The sequence below is a fragment of the Salvia hispanica genome, chromosome 1 (genome assembly GCF_029641045.1).
Source record: "Salvia hispanica isolate PSC_SH4W2 chromosome 1, Shi_PSC_v1, whole genome shotgun sequence".
Classification (NCBI taxonomy): domain Eukaryota; kingdom Viridiplantae; phylum Streptophyta; class Magnoliopsida; order Lamiales; family Lamiaceae; genus Salvia; species Salvia hispanica.
Window position 1 is genome coordinate 1,547,827 of NC_142692.1, and position 14,785 is coordinate 1,562,611.

Here is a 14,785-nt window from a genome sequence, read left to right on the forward strand (position 1 = left end):
AAGTAAAAAAGAGAGTAATATAGAGAAGAGTTTTATCTACATTATTCTCTTTTTTACTTTATTATTTCTCCACTTTAACTATTTATTATCATTTTTATAAAACGAGTGCAGAAAAGTCAATGGGACTGCTAAAGCTGGACGGATGGAGTATTAATTAATTCAGCAGTGGCAATAATTAATTAATAGATGAAAATATTTTTAATTCCAAATTCGGTAATTAACCGACAGCAGCAGCAGAAGGTCGGCTGAAGCAAGATTTATGAATTTCGGGGGATTAATTAATTTTACTAGGGCGGCAGCCGCCGAAGGCAGCGCAGCCGTTGGATTGTGGCAATCGCCGTTGTCACGAGGAGGGCCGTTGATCTTCTTCCTAGGGCTCCTCGAAATGATGGGGAAAGCGACGTGCGATGAGATCGAGGCCGTACACGTGGTAAATGAGAGTGATTTCCCTCACGTGGAGGGGATTTGGGGTTAGGCAGGAAAGTAGCATAAGAATATTTTAATAAATGTAAATTGATTTTTATTTCCCATGCTACGTAACTTTGGGTGTATCAGTTAGAAAGTCAAATGAAGGAATAAAATTTCAAAGATTGGTTGGATAAATCAATGTAACAGGAATGGAAATATAATATTTAGAGGTTGTATGATATTTATTCAAAATCATGCGAGTCTACATTCTAATTGTAGTTAATAATTAGTAAATTCGAATTTTATTTAATATGTGAAAGTTAATAATCAGGTATTATTCATGTAGTTCACCCTTAAACTAAACTATATTACGTTAATATTTCGTGTAAATATATATTCATCTAGTCAAAATAAGGGGGAAAAAATCAACGTTGCATCATTGCATGCATGCAAGTAGAAATTTTGGATTTGGGAAAACCGAAAAGGTCTACCATCTTTGTATAGACTTGTTGGTCCATTAATATTTTATTTTAGACAATGACTTGAAAATAATGAACATTAATTTTCCCTATAGAAGAGGGTGGTGGGATAAATTTACAGCCACTACTAGCACTTCATGTGATACAATGCCACAATAATACATAGCCATATTTTTATTGTGTTTGAAAAGGTCTGGTCTCGAATCATATACAAATATCAAAACTACTACTTGGATGTCGTTTATTTGCCAAAGCTATTTATCATATAATAATCAATTAAGAACTTAATATTATTTTAGTTAAAGGGTGTGGCTATAACTAATTATAATATGATTATTATTTAATATTAAATTCTGAGAATCAGTCTTTTGAACTAAACATAATACATAGTAGTATTATTTAATTTCGAGAAATAATCCTGCAAGAATAACACATTAATTTATTTTATTAGTTGAAAATTTAGTCGCGAGACAAATACATGATGAAAATGATTTACTTGCAAAGATATTCCAAACATTTGGCTGATTTTTGGTTTTCCAACACGACTTATAAATTGTTTCAATAAAATTTACTCCCCCCGTCCCAGAAAGATTGTCTCAGTTCATTTTTTGTACTCGTTTTGCAAAAATTATAATAAATAGGTAAAGTTGAAATAGAGTAAAATAAGAGAAAGAATAATGTAGGTAAGACTATTCTCTATATTATTCTCTTTTACTTTACTCTCTCTCTACTTTAACTATATTATTTTTGCAAAGCGAGTGTGAAAAAGGAAATAATACAATCTTTCTGGGACGGAGGAGGGAGCATTATTTTCTCATTTGTAGCAAAGTAATCAAATTAAATTCAGAATTTTCCAACAATGGAAAAATGACGTGACATGATTTCTAGGGCAGTTCCTAAATTAGATCATAAAATATAAATGTCTTGGACTTCTAATAACATCAATAAAAAATTATTAATGTCACCACTATTATAATTATGCAATAAAATAATAATACTAATAATAAATACTATCATACTATTATTATTATAATTGTTATTTGTGCTATATATACAATCAATCTCAAAGATAATGGAGTATATATTTCAAATAAAATACAACGTAGGCTAGGCAATTAAATTGATCTATGAGGCCTATGGGAACTTTATTGTTTAACGAATATTGATTCATGAGGCCCATTATTATAGCTATGAGCCTATGACTATGTTATAGTTTCAGCAGAAATATAAACTGGACAGTATATAGACTATAGAAGACACCCATTGATTGTTCAATTTATGTCATCCTATTGCAATCCTTTTTTTTTTTGGCTAAATGACATTACATATATCTCCTTCAAATAAATGGCATTACATATTACTTAAAAAATTAAAAATGATCGAGTCATGTCGTAACATGGCATAACTCTAGTTTTGTTAGTTTTTCAGATGCTTTGTGTATTTTACTACAATTATCAATAGCTTTGATTTTAATTTTAAAAAATGGCTTGTATATTATAATTCCATATATTTTATTAAATTAACAACAATTTATTATCCGACAATAATCAAATAAATCATCGTAGAGGTCAAATAATAATAAGTCCCACAATTTCTGAAAACTAAACTCTAGATGGTGAAGTCTGTAATTTTTGTAATTATCTCTGATACCACTTGTTCGGATTGTCGACTGCAACAGACGTTTGATACTGTCCGTCTTGGATCAAGCCCGCACGGATTTGTTATTGGGTCATTCTCAAAAGGCATCAAACTGATTGTAGGATTAGACAGAAATTATATACACCTTCCAACTTCTCCCAAACTCCCAATATGAGATGTGTTTGTACTCAACATCATCCATAAACGATATTATTGCTATGTTAGGAAGATAACTTGGTTGAAAATCAGTTGTTATATCATTCATTGCATAATTTGAAATAATTGTGAAAATTATAAACTAGTACTCCCTCCGTCCCAGATAATTAAGGACACTTTGATCCGGCACGAGTTTTAAAAAATCTAATGGAAAGTGAATTGAAAAAGTTGATAGGATGTAGGTCCTACTTTTAAAGTATTAGTTTTATAATAAAATGTGAGTAGGAATGAGTTAGTAGAATATGAGGGTCCACTACCAAAAATGGTAAAAGTGAAGTGGGACGACTCGAAATGAAATATTGGGTCGAATTATCTGGGACGGAGGGAGTATAATTTAATTTTTGAAAATTGAGGGATAAAAATGTATTGGATGATATTTTGTGATGTGATGTGATAATGATATATTTGACTATATCCCTCTCAAAATATAAAATAATAATATTTCATTTCTCCAAAAATAATGGAAGTGTGACATTATTGGCCAAAGGCATGGATGGGGTGGGGGCCGTTACCGTTGTCTGCCGACATGCAAAAGCCGTTACAAGTGGATCCAAAACAGCGTCGTTGAATTCAATGCACAGATATTTCTCATTTCTCTCATTTCTCGCCTCACAATCGTATCATCTTGCTACGGGATTGTGGATTCCATTCCCCACACCTTTTCCAACATCTTTTATCCTTGTTTGGATCCGTGATCAGTGATGTAGGAGGTCGATTCAGCTTCCTGTTTCAATTTTGTCATTTTCTGTGGGGGCGGGGGGCCATTCTGCTGTGTGTCGTTCTTCAACGCCTTTTTTGTTGAGCTTGATTCCTCGATTGATCTGTGCTGTCGCTTGATTGATCAATTGTTGGGGTGAATTTGCCGGTTTTGGAAGAGATTGGATTATGGGTATCGTAAGCACGATTTTGGGGGTTTTTGGGTTCGGGATTGGAATCGGCATTGGGGTTGTGATTGGATACTTTCTGTTTATCTATAGACAACCAACTGACGTCAAGGTCTGTTGTCTCTGTATTTTTGAACATGATTATGTGTATGTTTGTGGCAGCATTTTGTTTTGTGAGGAATTGTGTTGCCTTTTGCATTCTGATTCTTTGTTTGTTGAGCTCACTTTTAGTTTTTTTGTTTTTTTTGCTTCATTAGGAACCAATGGAATTCGGTATTAGCTGCTTTGGTTAATTATTTAGTGAAAAAAAATCCCCTTTGTAGGATATTTGTATGCTAATCTCGATCTCGCCTCATAAGGTTTTGCACAAAGCTATGGCCATGCAAATTACATTGAGTTAAGCAAAGAGCATTTATGCTGTTTTAAAAGATAATTAAAAGTTACTACCATACTTAGATGGAGGAATCACAAGCCGAAGATGCGTAATGTAACCCTGTTGACTTCAGATTTGGAGCTGCTGCTTTGCTTAAGTTTGCTGTATATCTGTCTTATTTGGCTATAGTCTGACTTCTTTGTTATGTCATTCATTGTATACTCTTAAATGGAATCTCATTCTTGTACACAAAAAGAGACTTGGTGAACTATGTAAGAATTGAAAAGGACTTAACTGGTAAACACCTTGTAATTTGAAGGAAAACTAAAGAATTGTGTCGAGCTTTTAGATTCACATTGGATAGTTCGGCTTTAAGCTTCTGCATTGAAGGGACTTCAATTTTGTTTATATTCATTGCTTATATTTTAGAAGGATAAAATAAGAATTTAGCTGATTTTGTGGTGCATAGAACTCAACATTTGGTGGAATTCATATCTTACACAACGAGGGATACAAAAAAGTTCATTTACATGTTTTCCAAATGCACAATTGGCAGGATCCTGAAATGCGTCCATTACTTGAGAAAGATTCTAAAAGCCTTGAACAGCTTCTTCCAGAGATACCTTTCTGGATTAAAAATCCAGATTATGAGCGGGTGAGTTCCAATTTCTTGGGTCTGGCAAAGATCTTATTACTTGAATAAACTCATAAATAACTTCTACCTACTCATCATTCAACGTTTGAAGTTGTATCTCTCTGCAGATGGATTGGTTGAACAAATTCATTGAATATATGTGGCCTAGTTTGGACAAGGTATGTTTCTTAAAAATTCATGGAATTTAGGCAGCTCAACTGATAGTTTGTAAAGTGCTTTAGCTTTTAATTTTTGCTTCTGAATATTGACATTGTAAGCCCTTCAGGCAATCTGCAAGATGGTAAAGTCAATAGCAGGACCTATCATAGCCGAGCAAATTCCCAAGTACAAAATCGATTCAGTTGACTTTGAGACACTTACTTTGGGCTGCCTACCACCTACATTCCAAGGTTTTGCTATTATCTTTATTTTACTTGCGTCTTCATCTAATTTTAAAGATTAATGTTTGTTTTACAAATATGCTTGGAAAATTTGGCTAAGTTAGATATATACAATACGAAAGCAAACTAATTGCTCTTTTCATGTTTAGATAAAGGAATATTTGCCACTAGCTGCTTCTTTTTGGGATTAAACTATTATGATTACAGTCTTACATAAAGTTGTGGTCTTTCTGGACAATCTACATAGTCATCTCTTACATGAGTATAATATTCCTAGATGTAGAAGGTACAGGAAATTAATCATAAACATTAGCATCTTCTTTTTGGGATGAAAACTATTATGACCTATGATTAAAGCCTTGCATAACTTATAAGTCGAGTTCTTTCTGAACAATCTGCATATTCATATATTACATAAGCATGATTTTCCTAGATGTAAAAGGTCCAGGGAATTTTTATTTTCACTGGTAATTTGTATTTAAAAGGATTGACGAATAGAACAGATGTAGCTGATAGAAGATATCAGAGCAAGGCTTATATTGAAGTTATAGCTGTTCTTACAATATGTCATTTTCTTGATCCTCTAACTAGGATGGCAATGACCAGTTTTTTTGCCCTTGCCATTCCCCCCTCCCATGAGGTGCAAAACTAGAGAAGATTAGCAGCACCTGGAAATAGTCAGTTTTGAAAAAAATAAATCCTTTTTTTTATCATGCCCTCTATGTTCTCATCCTTTCATCTTCCCTTTGTCAATACTTGATCTAACATGTAGGCAACTCATCACATACCAATTAAATTGATTGGTTTATGAGAATATAAATATATGTATTTGGTTTCGTAGTGATTGCTCTTCCTTTGTCATCTTTCTCCATCCTGTAAATCATTTCTTGCTTTTTAATGTGTAATTACCATATGATGCCAGGAATGAAAGTCTACAACACTGAGGAAAAAGAATTGATTATGGAATTAGGCTTGAAGTGGGCAGCTAACCCCAATATCCTAGTTGCTGCAAAAGCATTTGGTCTGAGAGCTACCGTCCAGGTACCTTTTCTAGATGGTTGTGTCACAAACTGGTACATCAAGAATAGTCTCTCCTTTTTCTATACATGTTTTTTTTTATTTTCAGCTTCTTGTAGATATATCTATTTCTCTAAACAATTTTCATGTCTGATTATTATGCTTCGTTTTTTGGAGTAGGTGGTTGACTTGCAAGTATTTGCTTGCCCACGCATCACATTGAAGCCATTGGTTCCAACCTTTCCTTGTTTTGCTAACATACACGTTTCTTTAATGGAGAAGGTGAGTATTGGTCACTTCGTTCATCTTATGTTGTTTAACTGTTGTTTTATAGAACTTGAGTAGATTTTTTGAAAAAAGTTGGAACAGATGCATATGCTTTTTATTAAACTCATATACAAACTAAAAAAAATTGCTAGAGATAACTATGTGCTTTTGGCTGGAAATCATGAATATAGGCTATAACATTCTCAACCTTTTTCTTTTTTTAATTTCCCTCTCTTGTAGCCTCATGTCGATTTTGGAGTGAAGCTGCTAGGTGCCGATGCTATGTCCATACCTGGAGTCTACAGGCTCGTGCAGGTATTTGTTTTTAATGAACATGAAGAGCTGCTTATGAGGTTTTTTTTGGCTCGGTGATTTTCTTCGGTTCGTTAGTTTTTGATGCTCTAGAATTTATTCTTATTCAGGAACTTATCAAAGATCAGGTTGCAAATATGTATTTGTGGCCGAAAAGACTTGAAGTTCAGATAATGGACCCCTCAAAGTAAGTTTAGATGCTTTTTTTAACATCTTCTATATCCAACTGAAGGAAGTCAACAATTTCTGATCACACTCTGATTTCACATTGGACAGAGCAATGAAGAAACCAGTTGGAATTCTTAATGTGAAAGTTGTCAAAGCGATGAAACTAAAGAAGAAAGATCTCTTAGGTGCATCTGATCCTTATGTCAAGCTACGCCTCAGAGACGACAAGCTTCCATCTAAGAAAACAACTGTAAAACACAAAAACCTGAATCCGGAATGGAATGAGGAATTCACATTTGTGATAAAGGACCCCGAAACACAAGTTTTAGAGCTAGAAGTTTTCGACTGGGAACAGGTACTAGTTGATCTCACTGCATTCTGGCCTTGTTGGTTTGGCTGCACAACAATATGATTGAGGATTCTGTCCTTATCTTTTAGAATATGTTCGCAGGTCGGCACACATGACAAAATGGGGCTGAACATAATCGAACTAAAAAATCTGACCCCAGAGGAGCCAAAAACCCTGACACTCGATCTTCTAAAAAATCTGAATCCAAACGATGCTCAGAATGAAAAGTCGCGAGGGCAGATGGTAATTGATGTCAATTACAAACCTTTCAAGGATGACCAGATGCCAACAAATGTCGAGGACGCAGATGATGCAGTGCAGAAGGCTCCGGAAGGAACTCCTGATGGTGGAGGTATGCTGGTCATCATAGTCCACGAAGCTCAAGATTTGGAAGGGAAGAACCACACAAATCCATCCGTACGTTTGCTGTTCCGCGGGGAGGAAAAAAAAACTAAGGTGATCCAAAACTTCAACATCTCACACTTCCTTCGCCAAAATGAACTTATTTTTCAATCAGTGATTCATTCCATCGGTCCGATTGATGCAGGTTGTGAAGAAAAATAGAGATCCAAGATGGGCAGAGGAGTTCCAGTTCACGCTTGATGAGCCCCCGACCAATGACAGGGTTCATGTCGAGGTCATTAGTACTTCGAAGAGGATGGGTCTGCTACATCCCAAGGTACGTCTGTTTCATTTCATCAATACACGTCTCTGACTCAGAGAGTCCAGCTAACCTTGATCGTTTTCTTGAATGAAGGAAACACTGGGCTACGTCGATATATATCTATCCGACGTTGTGAGCAACAAGCGGATCAACGAGAGGTACCACCTTATCGACTCCAAGAATGGTCGCCTGCAGATTGAGATGCAGTGGAGAACTGCTGGTTAGAACATTTTTTTTTTCTTCTTTTCAGTTTCTGAGCTCTGGACATTGCTCTCTTAGCAATGGATATTGTTTTGTGAAAATTGTAATATTGAAATTTAGAACACTCTGAACTCATCCCACAACATTTCTGTAATGATCAGTTTACTGTGATTGATAATAAAAAAAATGTACTTTGCTGGAATAGCATAGAAATTGAATGAACTAGTTTTGTACTGACTCTTAAACTGAAGAAAGCAACCAATTTATGTTATATTTTCATTATATAGAAGTTTATATAGTTATTCTCATCACCAAAAGTAAGAATTTTCATTTAATAATTTTAAGAAATGAGGTCTTAATCTAATTAGTAAATTGTAATGATCAGTGTATAGCCTCTTGTTTTATTAAAATTTTTGTTTTTTTGATCAGATCTTGAAGTTTATTGAAATGGAACAGAGAGAATATTTATTTAAATAAAAATAATGTTAACCTTACTGAAGTTTTTTAATTTATTTTTTCCATATATGTCAACACATTCTTTTTTTTTCTTTATGTGAAGTCTAGAATTAAACCATGACTCAGTAATAAATTATTTTCACTCCTTTTTATTGTTAAAGGTGATAAAATATGACTGTTACTAAATTATTCCATTCGTGAATATTCAATTTCGGAATCATCATAATTTCAGACTTAATTATCCCAACTTTCTGGCCATTTGGTTATGGAATATTCAGAATATGCTTCAACATTTTGAACTAATATTATTAACCAAAGCATTGAAGATATCGAATCATAATATGCATTAATATTTAAGCAGTAATTAGAATCTCAAAAAACAAAAGGAATATTGACATCTAATATCACGACACTTTCAAAAAGTTTGGTTTTTCCCACGAACTTTAAAATTGATAAATAATATCACGAATTTTACCACGTGTTTGTTTTTTCCCACGAATGAAAATTTTTCCCACAAATAATACTATGATACCGATTTTTTTTTCGTAATTTCTCGACAACAATTTCGAAAGTTTCAAGTTTTTCAATATTTGAAGATAGTTTTTCTTGAAGCACACCCTCAAAAATTGTACTTCAATCTATTAAAATAACATGAATTTTTTCATTCGTGGGAAAAAACAAACCCAAGGTAAAATTCGTGATATTATTTGTCAATATCCCATAATAAAATTATACATGTATCTCAAAAAAATAAAATAAAAAACACAAATTACAAACGTCGCTCAATAAATATTAAAATAAGTAATTTAGAAGACTAAAACATTAAGGTCAGATTTTAATTATTTAAATAAAATTAAAAAAGTCACAAGCGGCGCACGTGTTGAACACCCACTTGTGAGCTAAAGCCTAAAACTGGCCAAAGACAATTGAGAATTACACCCAAATTCATTCCATTACTATTTCTTTTATACCTCAAATTTACTGATTTTTCTTTTTTATTTTCATATTCCGACGAAAATATTTTGGGGGTGGAATTGATCTCTTGCTTGGAGTTGAGGAGCTTTCCAAATCGTGATTTTTGTTTCCGAGTTCTTGAGAAAGGGGTATGAACTCTGTTTTTTGCCCTAATTTATTTGGGCGAAGACTTTTAATCTGTGTTTAAGCCTTTCTAATATTTGATTTTCCGCTGCATTAATTGGCGTGGTTTTTTAATCTAATCGCTAGGTTTTGTGTGCTGATAATTGCAGGTCTGTGCGAAGCTCTGTGTTTCGGAGACGCTGATTGCTGATGCCAAGGTAAAGGGGAATTGTAATCTAGGGTTTGGTTGGGCTTGTATTGGTTTTGTTGGTCTGTGTGTGTGTGTGTGTTTGCGTTTCTTCAATTTTCAGTCTCTTGTAGTTGAATTTTGATTTATATACGGAAGCCCTAGATTTGATAATATTGTGATTGTGATTTTTTTTTTCAATTTTATTTCATGGTGAATTGTACTTTTCGGACTAGCTGAATTCAATTTCCTATTTGGTGGGCCGTAGAAAATTTACTCCTTGCGTTATTGATTTTGATCGTGCCTTCTTTTTTCCTCTCTTGAGGATTCAAATAGTGCTGTTTAGCTCTTTCTGAATCGAGTTGGATACTTGGATTTATTATTTTGGATCAAAATGGAAATTTTTGAAGTGTAAACTTTACCCAATTAACGACATAGTAAATATATTACCTTGCATATATCGCGTCTTTCTTTGACATTTTAACTGCAAATGCTGATAGATTCCTTGTCTAAGTATTCTTTCTTTAATCTGGCATGCTGCTACTTCTTGGAAGATGATGAGTGTTGACACGGAAGTTCAGATGATATGGTTGATGGATACAATTTTTTATGACATTACTTGATGACTTCTAGCTATCTCTGGGGATAATCCTAGTTTTCTCTTTTGATTATGCTGTATAGACATGGACATAAGACGGAATTGGAGGGGGGGACTTTGCATCTTGGTGTAGAATAGTATGAGCTTCTATATTGGTGCATATAGATGTAGCCTTCACTGCCTCTTGATAAATTATAAATGTGGTAGAATTGTTGAATACTGTCAACAAAGTTGGGTTCTTCTCATCTTGTCCAATTATCTTGAGTTTGGAGAATGAGGAGGCATTGCTTGTGGTAGGTATATTTGCATGTCAGTTGTGCTAGTCTTTTAGATATTGTACCTGACGTTCTTAGAAACAATGAGTCAAAGAGTATGAAACAGTTTCTTTGGAAGCCATTTATAGATGTGAATTCATTTTACTTCAAAATCAAGGTATCTTCTGTGATATCTACTGTGTTTATTATTCTGAACTGCCTAATAAATTTGTGGCCATATATGGCAATGAAAACCTGACGCTGTATTTAGTAACTGAATTGATTAACTTTTAGTATAATTATTGATGGAATGGAACTTGCAATCCGATGGCTTTATCTAAGAGGTTATATTACATGATTTGACCAAATGGTGGAACAATTTTTGCAGGGTTCAGAACCAGGAGGCCTCATGAGATTACAGTAGTCTATTGTGGCTGTTCCGCCGAAGAGATTATGACACTAGACGACTTCTTCACCTTGACTGAGATGAACAATGGGCTTACAGCTCCTTCTCGGGTCAGGGAACTTATGGCTGTCATGGAGAAAGAAAGAAATTGTGTGGTGAAGAATGCAGCTGATTCGACAAGGCAGTGGTCTGCAGTTGCAAGTGCTATAGTTGCTACTGAGAACAAGGAGTGTGTTGACCTTTTTCTTCAGTTAGATGGCCTCAACTTCATCTCAAAGTGGTTGAAGGATGCCCAGAAGCTCGATGACGACACCAGTGGCAGCTTTGTGGAAGAATCACTTGCCCATTTGCTGCGGGCACTTGAAAAACTGGACGTGGACCATGAAAAACTGCTTGCTTCTGGAGTCTGGGAAACTGTTAAGAATCTCCTTATGCACAGTAGTTCCAGGGTTCAGGATAAAGCTCGTGCACTGTTTGAAAGCTGGAAAACAAAGATGAATAGCACCACATCTTTACCTGATGTGGATAAAACAGGACCTTCAACTGTAGATGAGCCTCAAAAAAGTGGCGATATAGAGAGGGGCATCGAACATTCAGAATCTCTCCCGACAGATGCATCTATCTGCCAAGAAAATCCTATTAATACAAAGACCCCCGAATCAGATGATCCAGTCCTCTCCACAAGTTCCAATGATGCTCTTAATCATCAAAAGGTTGAAAGTGCAAACAATATGGACACAAGTTTAAATCTCCCAATTGGAAATGATGCATCATTTCACCAAGTTGTCTCATCGCCCTTACAAGCATCTTCAACGGAGCCTCCATGTCATCCAGATAAAACTACATCTGAGCCATGTGTTGCAGCTGTTCCTGGGGAAGGTGCTACTGAAAGTTTGTCTGATAAAATGGGATTGCTTGAAACATCAAAAGGCGGATCGTTTATTTCAAGTTCTGTCGTTGTCCAGGAAAAGAAAACCATAACCGAGAGTCCACAAAAGAACTCGTTTGATGAAGGCTTCTCATGTACTGACTCAAAGGAGATAGACTCTGATGCAAAAGATGTCAAGTACGGAGAAGATGGTTTAAATCAACATAAAGCTTCACCAATTTCTAAAGCAGGAGTTAACAGTAACCCTCTTCTGTTGCCAAGGTCCTCGAACAGTGAGAAGAGTTGGGGAAGTCCTAATGATTTAGAGAAATTCATTTCAGGGACGGAAGGTAAAGGAAAGATTAACACAAGTGGCCTTCATGTTACTGAAAATGATTTAGCAAATAGTTATGCTTTTGGCAGAAAGTTAATGGATAGGGGACCTGAACGAGCTGGTAAGAAGTCCGATGTTGATATAGACCATGGAATTCTAGATCCTCTGGAATATGCAATGCAGGTAGCCATGGAGGTGGAGAGGGAAGTTGTAGATGACAAAGAACGGAGTTGTGGTTCATCAGAGAAATTACCAGAAGGTAATATAAGGCAGCCGAAGAGCCCCGACTCTGTGAGCCAAAAACAACCACATTGCAGTGAGGGCTCACCTAAGGAGGTAGTAGATGAGCCTAATTTATCGGATGCATCGTCACCGATGCAGGACGAATCTGCAACCAGCTCCGGTCACCAAGATGCTGAGCAGACAAATGGTACACAAGATATGGCAACCTCTCAAGTTGCAGAGGTGGCTCAAGAAGAAGCCCACGAAGAGAAAGGCCTAGGTGGATTTGACCTGAATGAAGAAGTTTGTCCAGAAGATCCGGAGCGTCCTGAGAATCAATGTTTTGCACCTGTCTCTTTTGTTTCTGCTTCAAGAGCTGCAGCAGCTCCTGGCCAGCCCGGTGCTCCATTGCAATTTGAGGGGAATCTTGGCTGGAAAGGCTCGGCTGTAACAAGTGCATTTCGCCCAGCATCACCTCGCCGGATGCGGGAAAGTGACAAGGATCTCTCAACTGGGGGGAGCAGTAGCAGCTCAAAGCAACGGCAGGGATTTCTTGACTTTGATCTTAATGTAGCTGAAAGCGTCGACCCCAAAACAGGAGACTGGGCAGCAGATAAACATCTCCAGTTGTATTCTACAGTTGTTTCTGGTGAATCTTCTGCTGAAACAAGCTCGAGAAAATCTGAACATCTTGCACTGGATCTGAACCATTCAAGTGAAGATGGAGGTCCGCTATTAGATTGGCGGACAGGGCAGTTCTTTCCCCAAGAACGCGGACACCATACTCAGTCTCATTCCTTAATTTCTTCAAAACAGACTGCAAGGGATATTAATTTGAATGATCAGCCGACTCACCTCAATGATTCTTCTGTTATTACCTATTTAAGTCCGGCATCTCAGACTTTCAATGTCTCCGGAGGTAACAAGTCAGATGATTCTGTAATATCCATAATGGGCAAGAGAGTTGAAGTCAACAGGAAAGATTTTGTTTCTCATATTCCAAATCTAGCAAATGGGCCGTCCCAAGAGCAGCTTCCGTTTGAGGTTAACCTGGGGAGAACAACAGGTAACCTTTTAGGCATTGGATCTGCACCTACATATTCCAATTCACCAGGGTATAGTTTCAATAGTTTTGCACCTGGGCCTCCTTTGCCTTTTCCCTCAACGATGTACGGATCTGGAGCGCCCATTCCTTACATGATGGATTCCAGAGGACAGCCTGTTTTCCCACAGGTGGTGGGCTCTGCTTCAGCTTTGCCACCTGCTTTCTCTCAACCACCCTTCCTGGTGAACTTGAACACCTCAAACCCTTCAAACGGGGTTGGGCCATCGAGAAGCAGTGTCGATCTCAATTCTGGTATGCTATTGGAGAGTGGGAGTAAAGACCCTGCAGGATTTGGACTCTTCTTGAATTCAGCTCAAGTGAGGTCGGTGGAGGAGCAGTCGAGGCCCAACTCTGTATACAGTGGGAAGCGAAAAGAACCAGAAAACGGATGGGAACATTTTCCTTTCGGGCATTGTACACCACCTTGGAAATAAAGCTGATTCGTGTAGCCGTTTCTTTGGATTGGGATTAGGGGAAAGGAGAGCAGGTTAGTGATTTCATGACATTAGTTTTATTCGAGAAAAAGAGAGAGCCCGTATTGACGTAGCTGGGAAATGGCTCCAAGAAACCAAATAATGATGGAAAATTGCAGGTGTAATTTAATTCTCTTGATGTTTTCCTAGAGGAGAGAAATACAGGAGCTAGGTTTAAAGTTTTTATTTTTATTTTATTTTATTTTTAATTTTGGGTTTAATTTTTTTGTTTTGGTAGCCTTTTACGTTTTATGGAACTTGTCATATAGCAATAGTAGTACTGATCTTTACATTCCAATGGAACTTAGTACAAACTCTTACATATAATATTAGTATGCTGGTTCTCATATTCGTGTCACATGTAACAGATTCTGGAGTTGTAAATAATTGTTTTTACCTGGCTTTATTTATTCACATGTTTATCTTCACCTTCTTCTCTTCTTCTAATAGGATCCAATTTGTTGCAATAACATTCTGCATACCAACAAGATTCTTGCTTTTGGATAAAACAAAAAAGACACTTTTAGAATTTTAGATTTGTCCTTATAATAAAAATATAGTAACAGGACGTGTGATCAATTGCTAACTGTAATTAATTTAAGAACATAAGAGTTTAGAAATTGATCTATAAATTGGCACGTGTATTTTTTCTTTCCAGTTTTTAATATTAAAAAGATAAGAATAACTACGAAATTTAAGGTATTGAATTTCATTGTCAATATAATGTATTCCCGTCGTCCGCCATTAAGAGCCTCATTTCTTGGTGGCACGGGTTTTAAGAAATATTAAGAAAA

General features: G+C 36.1%; 2 protein-coding genes across 4 annotated transcripts; both read left to right on the forward strand.

Annotated features, from left to right (window-relative positions):
- The first annotated feature begins 3,307 nt into the window (after positions 1 to 3,307).
- Positions 3,308 to 8,213, forward strand: LOC125223702 (synaptotagmin-2-like). Of its 3 annotated transcripts, none has more exons than XM_089062965.1 (12): positions 3,308 to 3,451; positions 4,555 to 4,653; positions 4,761 to 4,811; positions 4,919 to 5,042; positions 5,956 to 6,074; positions 6,231 to 6,332; positions 6,558 to 6,632; positions 6,740 to 6,816; positions 6,906 to 7,152; positions 7,249 to 7,602; positions 7,694 to 7,825; positions 7,904 to 8,213. In XM_089062965.1, the coding sequence occupies exons 2-12, from the start codon at positions 4,564 to 4,566 to the stop codon at positions 8,033 to 8,035; spliced, it is 1,503 nt and encodes a 500-aa protein (XP_088919091.1). In that variant the 5' UTR covers positions 3,308 to 3,451; positions 4,555 to 4,563; the 3' UTR covers positions 8,036 to 8,213. The 3 variants fall into 3 exon arrangements, with proteins under 3 accessions (XP_088919091.1, XP_047982922.2, XP_088919092.1); XM_048126965.2 differs by lacking the exon at positions 3,308 to 3,451 and adding an exon at positions 3,458 to 3,737; XM_089062966.1 differs by lacking the exon at positions 3,308 to 3,451 and having other exon boundaries at positions 4,567 to 4,653; positions 4,745 to 4,811.
- Positions 8,214 to 9,392: 1,179 nt separating this feature from the next.
- LOC125222106 (Transcription elongation factor (TFIIS) family protein) lies at positions 9,393 to 14,405 on the forward strand. Its single transcript, XM_048124552.2, has 3 exons — positions 9,393 to 9,570; positions 9,715 to 9,762; positions 10,972 to 14,405. The coding sequence occupies exon 3, from the start codon at positions 11,037 to 11,039 to the stop codon at positions 13,950 to 13,952; it is 2,916 nt and encodes a 971-aa protein (XP_047980509.2). The 5' UTR covers positions 9,393 to 9,570; positions 9,715 to 9,762; positions 10,972 to 11,036; the 3' UTR covers positions 13,953 to 14,405.
- The last annotated feature ends 380 nt before the right edge of the window (positions 14,406 to 14,785 follow it).